The sequence below is a fragment of the Euleptes europaea genome, chromosome 12 (genome assembly GCF_029931775.1).
Source record: "Euleptes europaea isolate rEulEur1 chromosome 12, rEulEur1.hap1, whole genome shotgun sequence".
Classification (NCBI taxonomy): Eukaryota; Metazoa; Chordata; class Lepidosauria; order Squamata; family Sphaerodactylidae; genus Euleptes; species Euleptes europaea.
In genome coordinates, this window is record NC_079323.1 from 60926075 (window position 1) to 60943932 (window position 17858).

Consider the following 17858-nt stretch of genomic DNA (forward strand, 5'->3'; position numbering starts at 1 on the left):
CATTTTCTCCAAGAGAAGTGGAACAGATGGTTTTAAATAAAATATATACATATATATACATATGTATATAAAATATATACATATATACATATGTATATAAAATGTATTATATATATATATACACACACACACACACACACACATATAAAATTTTTAAAGCAACGATTTTCTCCAAGAGAAGAGGAACATATGGTTTTAAATTATATATATATATATATAGCTTCCAAAGCAGCGATTTTCTCCAAGAGAAGTGGAACAGATGGTTTTAAATAAAATATATACATATATATACATATATACATATGTATATAAAATATATACATATATATATATATACATATATACATATGTATATAATATATATATATATATATACACACACACACACACACACACACACACATACATATATATACACACACACATATAAAATTTTTAAAACCATCTGTTCCACTTCTCTTGGAGAAAATCGCTGCTTTGGAAGCTATATATATATATATATATATATATATACATATATATATATATATATATAATTTAAAACCATCTGTTCCTCTTCTCTTGGAGAAAATCGCTGCTTTGGAAGGTGGACCGAATGGCCTTGTGCTCTACCAAGGTCTCTCGCCTCCCTAAACTCCGCTCACCCAGGCATTGCCGAACCCGGAGTTGGCAACCCTATGGGCGACAACGCCCGGTCGCTTTAGCCTCCTTTCTTCCCTGTTCCAACCAGGATTCAGCCAGGATTGAACGCACGGCCGTTCTTCCCTGTTCCAGCCAGGATTCAGCCAGGATCGAATGCATGGACGTGAGGCTAAAGCGACCATGCGTTGTCGCCCTATGACTGGCAGCGCCTGCAGTGCTGAATCCGAAAGGGGTGGTCGTGTTAGCCCGCTGCAGGGAAACAGTCCAAGGGTCTCGGACTATCCGGCAGACTCAACAATAAGCCCCCATGCAGAGTTTTGACAACTCAGATGGGGAAAATGTGCGTCTAGAGAGCGGCCAATCCAAGGCAAAACCTCCCATGCGTTTTCGCCCTAAGGGTTTTGGCCTGGCAGGGGCTTTCGTGACGCCATTTGGTGAGATCAGGGGTGGGGGACGTCAGGCCCAGGGGCCGTATAAGGCCCGCGAAATCATTTTGTCTGGCCCTTTGTGGGTCCTGGCAGATCTCTAGCTCAGAAGGATCTAAGGGTGGTGATCCTCTCAAAAGTGAGTCGCTCTACATGGCAGACATTCAGAGCTGTCTACGGTCCTGCCTCTTGGCTAAATGTTTGACCAAATATAGCAGGCTAATTTTCAAGTTGATAATTTTGTATTGGCCAGCGAATGATGTTATAAATATCCAAATGGCCCTTGGCAGAAAAAAGGTTCCCCACCCCTGGGTTAGATGCATGAAATGTTGCATTCAGGTGGTAGAGAGTGCGCCCCGAGTGGCGTCTCTTTAGACCCCCGGTATCCCCATTTGGAAATGTAATTCCCTGAGGCTGGGGAAGAGGAAAAAAAGTGCATGTGCGCCATCCTACGTGGCACTTTCCTTCCTCCCACTGCTCCAGTTCTCGAGTCTAGCATCTTCCTCAGAGTAGGTGTACTGATGACGATGAGTCTGGTTCCTATCCGCGCTGGCTTCTGGACTGGTTCTCAGTTGTCTTATTTGGGCCGCTTCGAGTTCCCATCAAATAAAGATCTCCCCATCACTTAAACTTGTGCACATATGCGGGGTGTGCCTAGGCATGCCAGCCTCCAGGTGGGACCCGGAAATCCCCCCAGTATTACAGCTTATCTCCAGACTCCAAAGATCAGTTCTCCTGGAGAAAATGGCTGCTTTGCAGGTTGGACTCTATGGCATTGTACCCCACTGAGGTCCCTGTTCATCTCCAAATCTCCAGAAGTTTACTATTGTGGAACTGGCAACCTTACCCCTCGCCCATTGCCAGGGGGAACTTGGTAACCCTAGTTGTGCCAAACTGAGAATCTTATTTTTGCCTTTTCATTGGCTGAATGATGCAATTTTGGGTTGTGGTTGGGATTATTTGTCCAGGTTCTGTTGTGTTTTAACAGATGTTTGGTTGGCAGAAACTAGCAGATGCATCTTTTCCCAGTACTGAGATACAGCAATAGGGGATGATTCATCTCTTCAATTCTGCTTACCATGCACTTGTTGCATTGCTAGATTACCATTGTTCGTTGTGGTAAATAATCATTTATTATTTGATTGTGGCTAAATATTCTATAAACAAAGACTAGGTCCTCAGTACAGCCAGTACAAACTCCAAAGAAGAAATGAGAAAATGTGCACATGTATCACCAATAATGAAACAATATGCAATCAATGGAATAAATGTAATTTAAAACATTGAAAATGTGTACCCAATATCATGTGCACAAAATATTCAGTTTTTCATTGGACTGTTCATTAAGAAGAATATAAGTTCATTTTAACACTTCTTCAACATTGCTGCCCACTTTAGTTATGGTTAAACAAGCCCAGTTCTTAAACCTGAATTCTCTCAGAATTACGGTTGCCGATCTCCAGGTACTAGCTGGAGATCTCCTGCTATTACAACTGATCTCCAGCCGAGATCAGTTGACCTGGAGAAAATGGCCACTTTGGCAATTGGGCTCTATGGTATTGAAGCCCATCCCCTCCCCAAACCCTGCCCTCCTCAGGCTCCGCCCCAGAAACCTCCTGCCGGTGGCAAAGAGGGACCTGGCAATCCTACTCAGAATGCATTCCTCTCTACAATATTCTGCAAGAGTGGAGACATGTAATTCCACCTTAATCAGTTTAAACAATTCTATATCCTATCAAACACTATAATGTGCCAGTATCATTAAATGTAATTATGAATTTCCAGCCTGCCATAATGACTCCAAGAGACCACAAACAAAAATGGGGAGCGGGTCCTCAGTGCAGCCAGTACAGCCAAAGAACCAAGAGAAAATATACATGGAATGAATGTCATGTATGCAAAACGTAAAACCTTTTGGCAGGTTGGGTTATGGTGGCCTCTGCTCTTGCAATATTTCTTTGTTTTTTTCTGTTTTCTTTTTAGGATCATGCAGCATGGAGAGTTATACATTTGAAGCACAAATCAATGATATCATGTTATATGGTACTTTCGTTAAACCATGTTGTGCACTGGTAAGAGATTCAAAAGATAATGTCTGATTTTCTTGCTCCCTGATGAAACTTATTAACTAGCTATGCATTTTATATTTCCTGTTTGCAATGTACACATTTTTTATTTGTATAACAAAGGTATTGCATGTTTGGGGCCACAGTCAACCCCTTTCCTAAGTTGTGGCAAGAAAATGAATGTTGGGTTAGTTCTGAGCACAGACAGCTGAGGTTTACATTGCAGCACTATTGGTAATGCTGTCCTGTGTTGTCCTGTGTTTTCTAAACCAGAAAAATGGAGACATTAGTAGGTATTAGAAAACTTTCCTGTGATATGCCCATACCTTCTGGCGGAAATCCTTTAGTGGCAGATCCTGTTCTTCCTGTTAATTAGTTCAGCTTTCTGTTCTTTCTCTTCAGTTTCTTTTATGTACTTCAAATACTTAGTCCCAGTCTGTTTTCTGTCATGACTAAGCAAATAAGTTGATTAATTTTATTGCTGCTAAGTAGTAAAGGAGCACAGCAATCCTACACAGGTCTACTCAGAATCCACTCAGGTCCATTAATGGGGCTTACTCCCAAAAAGGTGTTGTTGCACTGTAAGTCCTCATGTTGCAGTAAACAGCAGGTTCAGCTTTGTTTGAAGACAAACAGGCTTTTCAGAGTACAGGCCATCCTTTTAGCTTGCAGTGAGAAACTGGTTGGTAGGTGGGTGTTCTTCAGCAAGAAAACAACACTTTGGGTATTAGTATTTTTATACTAATCTGAGGGAATTCATATTCTGAGAGTAATGTGCAAAACCAACTATTGTATCAGATAATTCATTGTTACCTAAAAGTGAACAGATCTAAAATTTTGTTCTCATTGTTTGCGTCTACAGTGGTAACTATAAATCTGTGTTATTTTGTAGGCTTGTGAGAAATTTGAAAAGTGTTCTTCAAAGAAATACAAACCAGGTACATAAACTGGCAATGCAAGGTAGTAAAAGAAAATATTTCTTTGTAGTTTCCTTTATGGAATTGAAGTGTGGGGGTGGAATGAGGATAACTTATCAAGCCTTGATAAACCAATTTCTAAGGCACATTTTAGTTTACTTAATATCCAAATTCTGTGCTTTGCTACTCTGTGTACTGACAGAGTAACATAGGATCTGGTGTTGGTGCCCCAGCACCGATTCAAATGTTTTTGTCCCTTCCAAACTCCCACAGGTGCTGGCCAACACGCAAGGCCTAGACCATCTTGCACTTCTGTTCAGGATGTTAATATTACAACTTCCAACCCCAAATCTCTGACAGTGGGAGTTTATTTTCTTTGTTTGTACCCCACCTTTCTTCCAGATGAGTACACAGAATGGTTTATATAGTTCTTATTCTCCATTTTATCTTCACAAAAACCTTGTGAGGTCAGCTAGGCTGAGTGTGTAATAGGCCCAAGGTCATCCAGTTCCTAGTCTAACATTTTAACCACTACTGAAAGTGTCAGGTTTATGTAGTCATTGAAGAAAGTACTTTTGTATAAATCTCAAACTAAGTAGATTTTATCCAGACCTACCTTAACTGGACATGATCAAACCACTATAATTATATAACAAGAGTGATTCTTCAAGAAAGACAACAACATGGTTGTGAAGGTTAAAACATAGCCTCTAGTTATTAGAGCCTTGTGTCTCATTACCCATACACATCCTTCTTTTTTCTTCAGATGATATCTGGACAATATGGTGTAATAAACCAGTGTATGAGCTTCACAGATACTGTGATGTGATTAAAATATATACCTTTTGGCCATTTTTATTTGAACGTAGACGTAACCTCAATGAGAAATTTAATGGAGATCTCAGGTAAGCAGTTATTTTTGCATTCTTTTAGCTTCTACTTTACACTCTATACACAGGTATTTATTTAAAAGTTATTTCCCATTTTTTAAGCATTCTCTCAAAGAAACTTGCAATAGGATGCAACTGCCAAAGTATTTCTATCGGCTGACAATACCAAAGCTCAGAAGAGCTTTTACTTGGGCAAGAATGAATGCCCTTCCTTCAGCCGTATTGGAGGGCAGATATAAAAAAGTGCCATACTCAAATAGGAAATGTAGATGCTCACCTGACAAAGTTGAAACTATCAAGCATGTTATCATGGAGTGTCCTATATTTAATAAGCTGAGGGCCAGTTTAATTACTCCTTGATTTAAAAATATTGAAATGTCCCACAAGGCATCTGGTGGTATGAGGGCACAGGTGATGTACCTGTTATTGGATATAAATGATTCTGTTACTTTGTCCATGGCAAAATTTATAGGGACAATAATTAAATACCAGAAGAATAATAGTAAGGCATTATTTTATTCCTTTTTTCTGTTTAAGGCTATAGCTATATGAGTAGTACTAGACAGATAGATAAAAAACAGCAGTTTAAGACACTAAATGTATTTGAAGTCACACAATCCAGCCTCCAGAAAAATATCAAAACAAAGTTGTTTACATTTTAGAACATCAGGTATATAAAAATGGTAGGAAAGTTAACAGTAACTTTTGTAACTGGGTCATGGTTACAAATTGGCATGTTAAATTATTGTGGGAGCACCAACTGCAGTGCTTGAGTTGATTATTGATGTTTAGTGTATTATTTAAATAAATTGAGAATGTCTGCAGTTTCCACGTACTTTAAAGCCAGGTTGCAGATACAAATAACAAAATCTGAACTGAGTGGTTCTTGTTCAGAATTAGCTGCTTAAAGACCATATTTTTGAGCACTGCCTTCTTGTTTTTGTGTGTTAGGGAATGGCAGTTAATGGAAATATATTTATATTTCAGCGAAACTCACTTCTGTGAGCTAACTTTGGAGAGCTTGAGTGAAATGGAGACTTTAGAAGATGTTACTGATCTGGCCAAAAGATTCGCAGTAAGCTGCTACTATTTATCTGAAATTTTAGTTCTTGTGAAACAACATAAATATTAATTGGTTAGAGAATTTTTTAAAAAAATAACAGCTTTTAAAAAAAAAATCTGATATACAGCACTGAAGTTTTATTTGCTTGGCATTCACAATTGTTCCAGACATTGCATGATTTATAACGAACCATTTTAGCAGAATGTTTATAAAATTATGAATGGGGTGGAGAAAGTGGATTAGAGGGAACATTTTCTTCCTCTTCCGTAATACTAGAATTTGGGGCCACCAGTTAAGTTGTTGGGAAATAGGTTGAGGACAGACAAAAGGAAATACTTCTTTACTTAATGAGTAGTTAAACGGATTTTCTGCCAGTGGATGTAGTAATGGCCATGAGAATAGATGGCTTAAAAGGGGGTTAGATTCATGGAGGACAGGTCAATCAATGGCTACTAGCCATGGTGAGTAAAGGGAACCTTCATGTACAGAGGCAAGAAACCTTTCAGTACCAATGGCAGGAGGCATCATCAGGTGAGAGCCTTGGCCTCTAAACCCTGTTTTTTTTGACCCTCCGGGAAAACTGGTTGGTTGTTGCATAAAACAGTATTCTGGACTAGATGGACCATTGGTTTGATTCAGCAGGCTCTGCTTATGTTCTTAGTATAGAAAATTGTGTTAAGTCTTTTTTTTTGTGTCCTCCTTAACAGGATGTCCCACATTTCATCAAGGGCTTATTGAAAATTGGAAATGAAATAGACAGTGTAAGTTTGTTTTCAACTGTATTCAAACACTTAAAATACTTTTTGATTGTCAGAATATCCACCCAAAGTGTTTTAGATGCCCAGCATGCATAGCAGCTTGGAGGGTTTTTTTTCCTGTTAAGGCATAGTTATCCAGAATTATATGAAAATCTATGTAGATCATGGGAGCCAACTGAAAGCCATTGGTTTTAAACAAAGCTTAACAATCCAGTGGCTGTATTGGTTAACAATCACCCAGACACGGTAGGGGTTTTGGCAGTCTTTTCACGCATAGGATTGAAAATTCTGCATTTTCTTAGGGGTCTCTTCACTTTCTCAAGACATAGTGTACTGTTGATTTAGAATTGTGTCTAATGGAATGTTTCCATGCATGTCATTCTTTTCACAAAATTGAATACGAAGCCCACCAAAACAATCAGATTTCCACATATGAAGTTCTTCTACTTAATCATAATTACTATAGTAGTAGTATAAATAGGAAAAGAGGAAGATCCAACAAGATATGGATTGACTCTATAAAGGAAGCCACGGCCCTCAAATTGCAAGATCTGAGCAAGGCTGTTAAGGATAGGACACTTTGGAGGACATTGATTCAAAGGGTTGCCGTGAGTCGGAAACGACTTGACAGCACTTAACACACACAGTATAAATAGTCTGAAAAAATATTATTGCAGTTTCTGTTATCAAGAAGTCACTCAGGTTATCATTGAAAATCAGAGAAATTAATTGCAGAAAATAAATACTGTTGGGCTATGGCTGTTCTTGGATATTCGGGAATTAGACCATATAATGTATCAGTATGAAAAACAATCTGTCAGCATAAAGAATTGCTGTAAAGACGAACAGTGCATTCAAGTGGCAATCAGAAGGTGAAAATTAAACAAGTTCCTATAAATACTGTTGTAATAATGTTCTGTCTTTTATGGTATGATCTCTTGAAAGGGATGATTAATTAATGTCTTTCTTAAGAGAGGGTGATGTTAGCTGTCAAGCATTTTGTTTTCCTTGTATGAAAGAATACAAATATGAAGTATACCAAAGAAGTACTACATATATCAGTGCAGGCACCTTACAAGTGGGGGCATTCCTTAAAAGCAATGCATGTGGCAGTATTTCTGTGTGCTTGTTTCATTTTTAAGTGCTCTACTTAATAACTTTTCATATAGTTAAAGTGACACTGGCTTCCTTTCTTCACTTGAAATAGAGGCTCTTTAACATTGCTGATGCCTTTGAATGGTTGAAATATGCAGATATTGGGATTTTGCAGAAACTAGAAACTCTTGGAAATTATTGCTGGCCTTTTCTAGAAGCCTTTTTTGCTGAATGTAAGTACATATAAAATGAAGGATAGTTTGTGGGAAAATGACTATTCCTATCCCTTTCTAACCTTCTGTATGGGTAACTGTTATGTTTTATTGTTCTGACCTCAATTTAAATTGATTTGTATATAGATCATGTAACTTTTATTGAAGGAACCGTTTTTGCATGTGTCTGTTTTGATACTCTACCACTTCCCTTGTTAGCTAATATCCTGCCTACTGTTAATAAATATTTAATCTTCCTTTAGACTAAATTGTAGTGAGATCAAGTCAGTAAATGTAGCATTTTTTCCCCAGGTGTACACAATCCAACAAACCATGGTTGGCACAAACCAGCATTTCAAACTAGGGATTATAGCTTGTTTGTTTACCACCATTTGTATTAATTGTACTTTGTTGTGACGTCTGAATTCAGTAATGGCAGTCTGTCAGGTAGTACCATTTCTCACAGCTGTCTAGTGCTTACTGATCTCTATCCAGCCCCGTGGTTTAGGCTAGGATCTGTGAAGTACTACAGGGTGTTCACAAGGCTTTTAAAAAGATAGCAGGTGAACCCTTCTCATGCCAATCTTGCTAATGTAAAGAGGGAAGGGAAGAGTACTTTGTAATTGGGTTGACTGGGTGCTAGCAAGAGGGGGGGGCTTGGGGGTCTGTGCAAAATTTTTAGTCAGAACGGAGGTCCTCAGGTTGCTAAAATTTGAGAACCGGTGCAGTCTCAGTGGTCAACCTGTTGCCTTAATTTTGCTTTGCTTCTCTTTGCAGACAAACATTATATAAGCAAAGTTGTATTGGAGGATTACAATTTAGTAGAAGAATTTGAATCTCATCACTGTGAAAGTTGTATAAAGGCAAGACTAAGACTTTTTATTTTAATCTTGTAAAAATGTTACTGGTTAAGTTGCAATGTAGGAGCACCCTTTTCCTTTACGTGGTTCTCTCTGCTGAACAGATTAGAATTAGTGCAAAAGAGTTCCCTTCATATACTTAGATGGATTAGGACAAGAGTATTCATAGCATTGAAACATTGAATGTTTAAATCCAGAGGATCGACTGCAAATGTGCTATTTTTTTATGTGTCCATCTTAGAGATGTAAAATTGCTGAAAATTTTGGAGCTGCAGGCGAAAAATAAACAAAAATAGAAATTTAGGCAGAAATTAAAATATATGCAATACATACTTATTAAACCTAAACTACTGTTATTGATTTAACAACATACAAATGTATCATTTATAACTTTGTATTTACAGTTGTACTTTTTGGTGTTTGGGGTATATATTTGGGATATATAATTATAAATTCTTTTGTTTTCTGTAAGAAAAATTACAAGTATACTGTTGAGCTGTATGCTACCATAGCATATTTATCATAGGTTTTGCAATCTGAAAGATAGGGGAAAAATTATGTGGTGAACAAAATAAAATGTATTGTTTGGCCAGAAATACTCTTATAAAGTCACAACTACCAGCATCTAACAATGTAATTATCATTTACATGTATTATCATTTAACATGTCTTGTATTATAATAGCAAAGTCGGCCCAATCTTTGGATACTTAAATCTGGTGACTGGAGCAGATCTTTCTACAAATCTGAAAAGGGCCTCAGGTTTGCAGAAAAATGTAAAATATTAAAAAATATAAAAGAAGCACTGGTAGCTTTAAGCAACTGCTTCCCTCAATGGCTGTTGCTAAGCAACCACAGCATTCCAAGACTTGGTTCTGTCAGTAAAAGCGAGGGGGAGGTGGTAGGGCCCTTTCTAAGTCTATTTTGGCCTTTGATGGAGGGCACCTTGGGGCCAGATGTAACTAGGGTTACCAGCAGCAGGTTGGGAAATTCCTGGAGATGTTGTGGAGTCTGAGGAGGGCAGGGTTTGGGGAGGGGAGACCCCTTAAAGTCTACCCTCTAAAACAGCCATTTGCTCTAGGGAGACATATCTCTATCATCTGGAGTTGAGTTCTGGGAGATCTTCAGGTCCCACCTGGAGGCTGGCATGCCTAGGCACAACCCACGTATGGGGATAAGTTTTAAGTGTTGGGGAGGGAGGTCTTTATTTGATGGGAACGCGAAGCGGTCCAAATAAGACAACTGAGAACCAGAAGCCAGCGCGGCGTCTTCACAAATGCCCAAAGGGTAGGAACCAGACTCATTGCCATCATTACGCCTATTCTGGGGAAGATGCTAGACTCGAGAACTGGGGCAGTGAGAGGAGGTTGGTAAACATAGGTTTGGCAGCAACCTCTGAATGACATCATACCACCTGGCTTGCAAGACTCACCTAGGCCTGGCTGCATGCCCACCCTATGAAAACTAGTGTAGAAGTTAGATCTTAAGAGTAGGGGCTGAGGGACCTAGGTTCAAATCCCCATCTTGCTGTGGAAGCTCACTGGGTGATTTTGGGTCAGTCACATACTTTCAGCCTAACCTACCTCTCAGGGTTGTTGTGCAGATAAAAAGGAGGAGAGGAGACCAATGTAAGCTGCTTTGGTCTATTGGAGAAAGTGTAGGTATAAATAAATAAATATAGGTGAAGATGAGAGGCAGCTAAAAGATTAGTTGGTGAATGGATCAGGAGGAGAGAATGAGGCAGGGAAAGGAGAAGGGATATGGGAGTTGCTATGAGGAGGGAAAGAGGAAATAGTGTGGGGAAGGGGATACAGGGGGAAGTGATTTACCACCCCACAAGTCCTTGTGGGTTCCCTGCTATGAAGTGGACTTTGCCCAGTGGCTGACACCACACAACTGTGCCACAGTTTTCCTAGGTAGAGGCTGCCGGGGTGGGAGAGAGAGAAAGCTGAAGACAGTTTCCAACATTATTTACATTTTAAACGAAGATTTTTGAAAATGTTATATGTGTCTACAATAGACATAATAATTACCAATTTGTAATGTTATATGTTGTCTTACAGAAACATTTTATACTACACATTTTGAGTGAAACTCTGCCTTCCATTTGACTTATTCAAAAAGGGAAAAAAATCATTAAGAGTTTTTCAGGGTTCACCCAAAATTCCCAATTTTTCTACTGGAAAAATTAAACAAGTCCTTAGTACTTTTCGTATTAAACATTTTTAGTGGAAAATAAACCTTGTCTTAAAAGCATTATACTCATTCAAAGAGAAAATATTTTATAGGAGTTTTTTTCAGTGCTACCCCAAGTTTCCAATTTTTTCATTTAAGAAAGTAGGACTGGGGAGTTCTTCGGGGATGGGGGGACTTTCCCCTGAATTTTTAAATTTCTTTTCCTAGGCCTTCACATCTCTAGTCCACCTTACTTTTGACTTTTTAAATGTAAAAAAAGAACATGAAGAGTTGGTGTTAATTTTAATTTTTCACGTGTTTCATTACAGAAAAGTAATGATATGAAAAAGAGAGGAAATGAAGAATTTGCTGAAGAGAACTTTGAAATTGCTATCGCCTCCTATACAAAAGCTATAGAACTTTGGTAAGAGTTAAATTCACAAGTTGATTAATGTGCATTAATTTAATATTAAAACTCTCTTGTTCAAAAAAGAAATTAGTTTCCTGAGAGAGAAGACTTTGAGAACATTATGAAGAATACAATTCTGATGTAGGGCATATACAATGTTCTAAGGAGCTGCAGGGTTTCATGGAATCTCAGTGTTCTTTAAATAGTGACAGGGCTTCTCCTAAAATTACCTATTTGCTTTTAGTTGGCAGTTCTTGACAATTGTTTAATTAGTAGCATTTTCTAATGGTACCGTTCTAGCCACATTGAATTAAGACCAGAGTTTTCCGGTTACAATTTTTAAGCCGCATTAGGAAGCCTAAAGATTCTATAATTTTGAATAACCCAACATGGACTGTTGTGTCTATGCAAGATGTATTTATTCAGTGTTTAAACCCAAACTTCCTGCATATTAAAAAGCCAAGGGGTGGGTTCCTTTTCTTATTTTTGTCAGCCTCTTCTGTGCTTTTAAAAAGACTTCCCTCTCAGCACAGATACAGGGCAGTAGAAAAGCAATCTGTCAGAGCTGGAGCCATTTTGGTAGCCATGTGTCTGGTGTACAAATTAGGGCATAATGTTAACTTGGACATTAACTTAAATATATCAAATTATAAAATTTGGAAAAAATGTAAAATACATTTTTCATAGTTTAACATTTTCATATTTCTTACACTTTATAAACTGCCATTTACTTTCTAAGGCCTGAGAATCACCTTCTTTATGGCAACCGAGCCCTTTGTTTTCTCCGAACGGGACAGTATAAGTAAGTACATTTCCCCTTTTAGCATCCCAAGATCTGAAATTACCTGAATAAATGCAAAATGTGCTTTTTAAAACTCAGCTATATTAAGAAGTCCAAAACAAATATAACCTTTGATTTGCATATGTATACTGTTGTATAGATGTATTTTCTTTTATTAAGAATGGAAGTGTGAAGTTAGTGAATCCTCGTGCCCTCAGAGATGGAAAACCAGTTTGGATCCAGTGTTTTCCAGACAGCGCTTGGAGAATTTCTTGCTGACATGGCTGTCAATTGTACAGGAGATCTGGTAGGCCTCTGGATTTGCGAGGCCTAGTATGCCGTTAATGCAATAGCTGTTGAGTGTCCTCTTAACACATGCTGAAGGCTAATTTGCCCTATGGCTTACAGCGGGTTGGGAAGCTCTGAAATGGGATGATGATTCATATGACTGTCAATGAAAACATGAGCTGAGTTTGACAAAATACAGGCCACAGTGCCTTGGAAAGCCTACTCTGTGCTGATGAACACAGCAAAGACCAAATACTTTTCTGACACCATTGTGTCCATGAAGAGCTGTCTGCTGATGCTGTTTAGGATTGTAGGAGGCCTGTTATATTCTGTTAAATTTCAGTCCTCAAAGCCTAACTCTCTTGATTCTTTGTGATAGTTATTAATCTATGTGGTTAAAGGCAGTCAAGACTAACTGCAATCTTGAAAGGGGGGCGAAGCTCCATAGGAGCCGGCATCGGCATCTGCGTCGGCAAGGGGGCAAACGCTGGCACCTGGGAGCCGCGGAGCTGCACCAGTCTCCACCGCTAGCACAGCCATGCCGGTAGAAAGGGGGGAAATAGTTCCTTTCCTTGTTAGAAAACTCCCTTAGATCAAGGATTCTTTGGAAAGTGCTCTGGTAATCAGCTGCCACCACTCAGAACATCCTGAGAACATCTAGACTTACTGACTGAGAAGGTAGTCTTCCAGTGCAGCTCTAGAGCAGTAACAAAATAACTCATAACCAATCTGGTAGCACTCGTGCAGCCTAGCACATGGGGAAGAGATTAAGAAAAATATCCCAGAGAAATAGATTGTACTAAGTGAAGTCAAAAATAGTCTATATATAAAGGTTTATTGTAAAAGAGAGAAAAAAGGGAAAGGGTGGTTGGATTTTAAAAAGGGGTAGATTGTTCTAAGTTCTCTGACTTTGTCAATAGTTTTTGAAATCATACTGTGAACCACTTGGAGGCCTGCTGTAATTGAAAGGTGGTCAACATATTTAGTAAATAAATAAAAGGTACTATATACATTTGAGGGTATTTATTCTACTATTGCATACAGTTGTATATGGTGTATTTTGTACCTGCTTTCTGCAATAAAGGAAAGGCCAAGGTGTATTTTCTTACAACATGAAGGAAGACTTGTGACAGAAAAGTGATCATTTTAGAGATTTAGTTGGAAGGATTAGTACATACAATAAAACTTTTTGTAAGTAACCATTTTGGCTTCCAGAAGTATTTCCTTTTTGGGGAAAAATGATTTGTGAAAACTCTGAATCCTAAGGAGGTGTCTAGCCATTATATTTGGTGCATGTTAATTTTAACATGTGATCTCAGTCAAAATACACAATATATAGGATTCCTCTGCCTTCAAGAAATTCAATCCATTAACCAGTTTAAAATTGAAGGAAATTTCAAAAGTCAGTTTGTGATAGAATGACTGCTGTTTAAGAAAGTCAAAATTTTTACCAGACTAGTACAAACCTCATGCATGAGCCTTATGGGACTGTGATGCAACCCCCATTTGAATCAGCATGGGATGCTGCCCCTAGACAAATATCTTATTACTATGCATTGAAGAAAGAATATTGGGCAGGATAAGATATTTGAAAGTGAGGTCTGCCATAGTCTCTTTGAGGGGAGGGAGAGAAAGAAAGGGGATCACTACACCCTGCCATCTTAAACAGAACTTAGTGTTGGCAAAGGTCACCTATTCTCCTGGAGCTGAAGAAACAATCAGACTAGTCCTCAGCCTGTAAAAAGAGAGCCTTGTGTAGAACCATTTGGGGCAGTGCACTTTCATTCTACCTTTGTAAGGCAACCAGGGATTCCTGTAAGCAAAGGAAGAAACGAGAACAGAATGCACATTTTTGTTCTCTGTGCAGGCAGGGTCCAGACATGGAGAATTGAATATACAGGTTGAGTTTCCCTTATCTGAAATCCTTGGGACTAGAAGTGTTTTGGATTTCGGGTTTTTTCGGATAAGAGATACTCACTGGTGGGAAGATGTGGCTATGGGCAAATTTATGAGGCTTATGAGGCTGTTGTGGCCTGGGGCTAGCTAGTAGTTTGATAATGTAACAAGGATGAAAATAGCACCAAGACAAGAGAGAGCTGGAAGGGGGCTTGAGTCCGGGGGGGCTGCCTGTACTCACATGCTGACATTTTAAAGACTGTTTAAAAGGTGTGAATGGGCCATGTTGGGCCTTAGGAAGAAAAATGGAAAAGTTGGCCAAAGCAACCTGGCCAATAGATTGCCTGATTCGGTCATGGGAGCCTTATATACCAATATTGAGTTAGGTGTCTTATTAAGGATGAAGTAGTACCTTCTGTCCGCTGATCCATGTATACTAAAATTCATTGTTTCACAGCATGTGGGGATTGGTTCTACTGATCTTATGCCTGAGCTGCTTGCCACTCTATGGAGAAAGAAAGTGACATAAGTTGTAGTACATGTGATTCCATCCTCATAGGGCTCATGAACGAGACTAGGCTTTTTATTTTAAATAGCCATCTCTGCAAGAAGCAGTTTAATGTTACATGGCTGTATATTAGGCAGGATGCTTTGTTATAGAGGAAGGATTTTGGAGATGAGTACTTCAAAAGTACACTTTGCGGTACAGGCCCACTTTGAGGGATATTGTTGCTTTGCTGTATCCCAGCTTTGAAAATTGCTATGTGTTCAACTTGAGTGGGAAGGGAAAGTCTGACAACAAATGGTACTGTTTTCTGGGCAAATTGTCCTCTTGTCTACCCTAATCTGGTTTAGTGTTTTGAATTTATTTATTATTTCCATTTGTTACCCCGCTCTTCCCGGCCAAAGCCAGGCTCAGAGCGGCTTACAGAATATAAAAGTCATATTAATCAATAAAAGCATTAAAACATTTTAAAATAGCCCTATAAAATCATAATCATTATACTAATTTACCTAGGCGCCTCTAACAAACGAGTCACAATACAACAACCCAGCTAGGCGAGCAGATGGAAGGCACCAGATGGAATAAAAGGTGTTAACCACAATGGGAAGGTTAGGGAGGCCAGTCTTTATATATAGGAACCGTAGCTGGCCTCAACCATAAGCCTGGCAGAATAGCTCTGTTTTACAGGCTTTGCGGAACTCTTTGAGTTCCTGCAGGGCCTTGGTCTCGCTACCGGGGCTATTCCACCAGGCAGGGGCCAGAGCAGAGAAAGCCCTGGCCCTGGTCAAGGCCAGCCAGACACTCCTCGGGCCAGAAACCACCAAAAGATTGTTATTAGCTGAACGAAGAGTCCTCTGGGGAACAAACCAGGAGAGGCAGTCCCACAGATACGAAGGTCCCAGACCGTGTAAAGCTTTAAAGGTAATAACCAGCACCTTGAATTTGACCCGATATTCCATCTGGAACCAGTGCAGCTGTTTAAGCACTGGCGTGATATGAGCCCGCGACGAGGACCCAGTAAGCACCCTGCTGCGGCATTTTGTACCAGCTGGAGTTTTCGAGTCAGTCTCAAGGGCAGCCCTACGTAGAGCGAGTTGCAGTAGGTGACAGTCGCATGAATCACTCCAGCTAAGTTTGGGTGGGAGAGGTAAGGCACCAACTGCCGGGCCCGGCAGAGATGGAAAAAAGCCGACTGGGCCGCAGCTGTGACTTGGGCCTCCATAGATAAGGAGGCATCCAAGGTCACACCCAGGCTCCTAACAGCGGGCACAGGTGTTAGCGGCATGCCGTCAAGAGCCGGGACTCGGCACCCCTCCCCAAGGCCGCCCCGGCTGAGCCACAGGACCTCCGTCTTTGATGGATTTAACTTCAGCCGGCTTTGCCTCAACCACCCAGTCACGGCATCCAAGCACCTGGCCAGTGTCTGTGGGGCAGCGTCTGGATGGCTGGCCGTCAACAGATAAAGCTGTGTGTCATCAGCGTACTGATGACATCCCAACCCGAAACTCCGGACAAGCTGGGCAAGAGGACGCATGTAGATGTTAAATAACATAGGGGAGAGGATTGCACCTTGCGACACCCCACACACCAAAGGACGCCGCTGCAACACCTCTTCCCCTAGCGTCACTCTCTGTCCCCGACCATGGAGAAAAGAGCTCAAACATTGAAGGGCTAAGCTCTGGATCCCAATGTCGGTGAGACAGTGGTCTAGAAGATCATGATTGACCACATCGAAGGCTGCTGATAGATCCAATAATATTAGAGCCTACAACAGCATTAGTTAATAGCCTTCTTCTGGTGGAAGAGGCACCATGTTTAGCTGAAAGGAATTCTGTGATCCAACCCACAAAAACATGTGGAAGAGGTAGGCATTTCTCTGCAGAGGGTCTTCCTAAATAAGTTCTATTTTGTTGTTGAACTGTTTCCCACCCTCCTTGATTTTCAGTGGTGATGTGGCGGTTTATCTTTGCCATGATACATCTGGGAGGCAAGGGATCTTCCTCCTCCCCAGTGAACATAACTCTTGCCTTCCATCTAGAATAGGCAGTGTCCCTGCCCTGTATGTGAAGATAGCTCTTAGTTTACACCTAGGAATGGAAATGTATGATGAATTGAAAACTACCCCTTTTAAAGATAGATTTTACTTAGTTGCTTGGATTAGAATGAAATCTTTTTTAAAAAATGATAACTGTTTCTGTTTTTAGAAAAGCCTTGGGTGATGGGAAAAGGTCTATTATTTTGAAGCCCAGCTGGCCAAAGGTTAGTTGCGTTTATTTTGTAAATCCACTTTTGCTGTAGCAAGTCTGAAAACATTAACAGTGCAGACCTATGCAGGGTTGCATCACTTCTAAGTGCATTGAAGAGAGAGGGTTTAGAAGTTAGTAAGTCTTCTTAGCATTGCACTGTAAACGTCACAAAAAAATTAACCATTCTCTAAACAGAAAGCCGGTAAACTTCCATTATTGAGCTAATGTTGCTAATGAGAAAGCATTGCCATAGTTGTGGTCACACTGGGTAAATTCTTCTGTGTGACTGTGGAGGAAGGGAAAAGGATGTCCTGTTGTTTAAAAGATGTTTTCAAAATTTGTGGTTTAGAGCATAGTCTCCTATGTCTACTTAGAATTTGAATGAATACATACTGGATTCATATTGTGTACCAAATGAAACATGTTTGAAGTAGCTGTGGATTAACTGATATTTTATCCATGTGTGCCTGTAATATACACACACAGTTTAAAAAGAAAAGACATGTATACAAGAAGAGTCTTGAATGAGGACCTTGAAAATTACCATATTTTTCGCTCCATAACACGCACCTGACCATAGACGCACCTAGTTTTTAGAGGAGGAAAACAAGAAAAAATCTGAGTCGCTCTC

At 39.8% G+C, this 17858-nt stretch overlaps 1 protein-coding gene across 1 annotated transcript in view; it reads left to right on the plus strand.

The window, feature by feature from the left end:
- The first annotated feature begins 3055 nt into the window (after positions 1–3055).
- Positions 3056–17858, plus strand: part of TTC3 (tetratricopeptide repeat domain 3) — a 97921-nt gene continuing 83118 nt past the window's right edge. The window contains exons 1-10 of the mRNA XM_056858496.1: positions 3056–3139; positions 4026–4071; positions 4817–4955; positions 5928–6015; positions 6711–6764; positions 7969–8089; positions 8846–8931; positions 11432–11526; positions 12251–12313; positions 17186–17240. Of these exons, the coding sequence (XP_056714474.1) occupies positions 3062–3139; positions 4026–4071; positions 4817–4955; positions 5928–6015; positions 6711–6764; positions 7969–8089; positions 8846–8931; positions 11432–11526; positions 12251–12313; positions 17186–17240 (825 nt within the window). The 5' untranslated portion in view covers positions 3056–3061. The remainder of the gene's footprint in view (positions 3140–4025; positions 4072–4816; positions 4956–5927; positions 6016–6710; positions 6765–7968; positions 8090–8845; positions 8932–11431; positions 11527–12250; positions 12314–17185; positions 17241–17858) is intronic.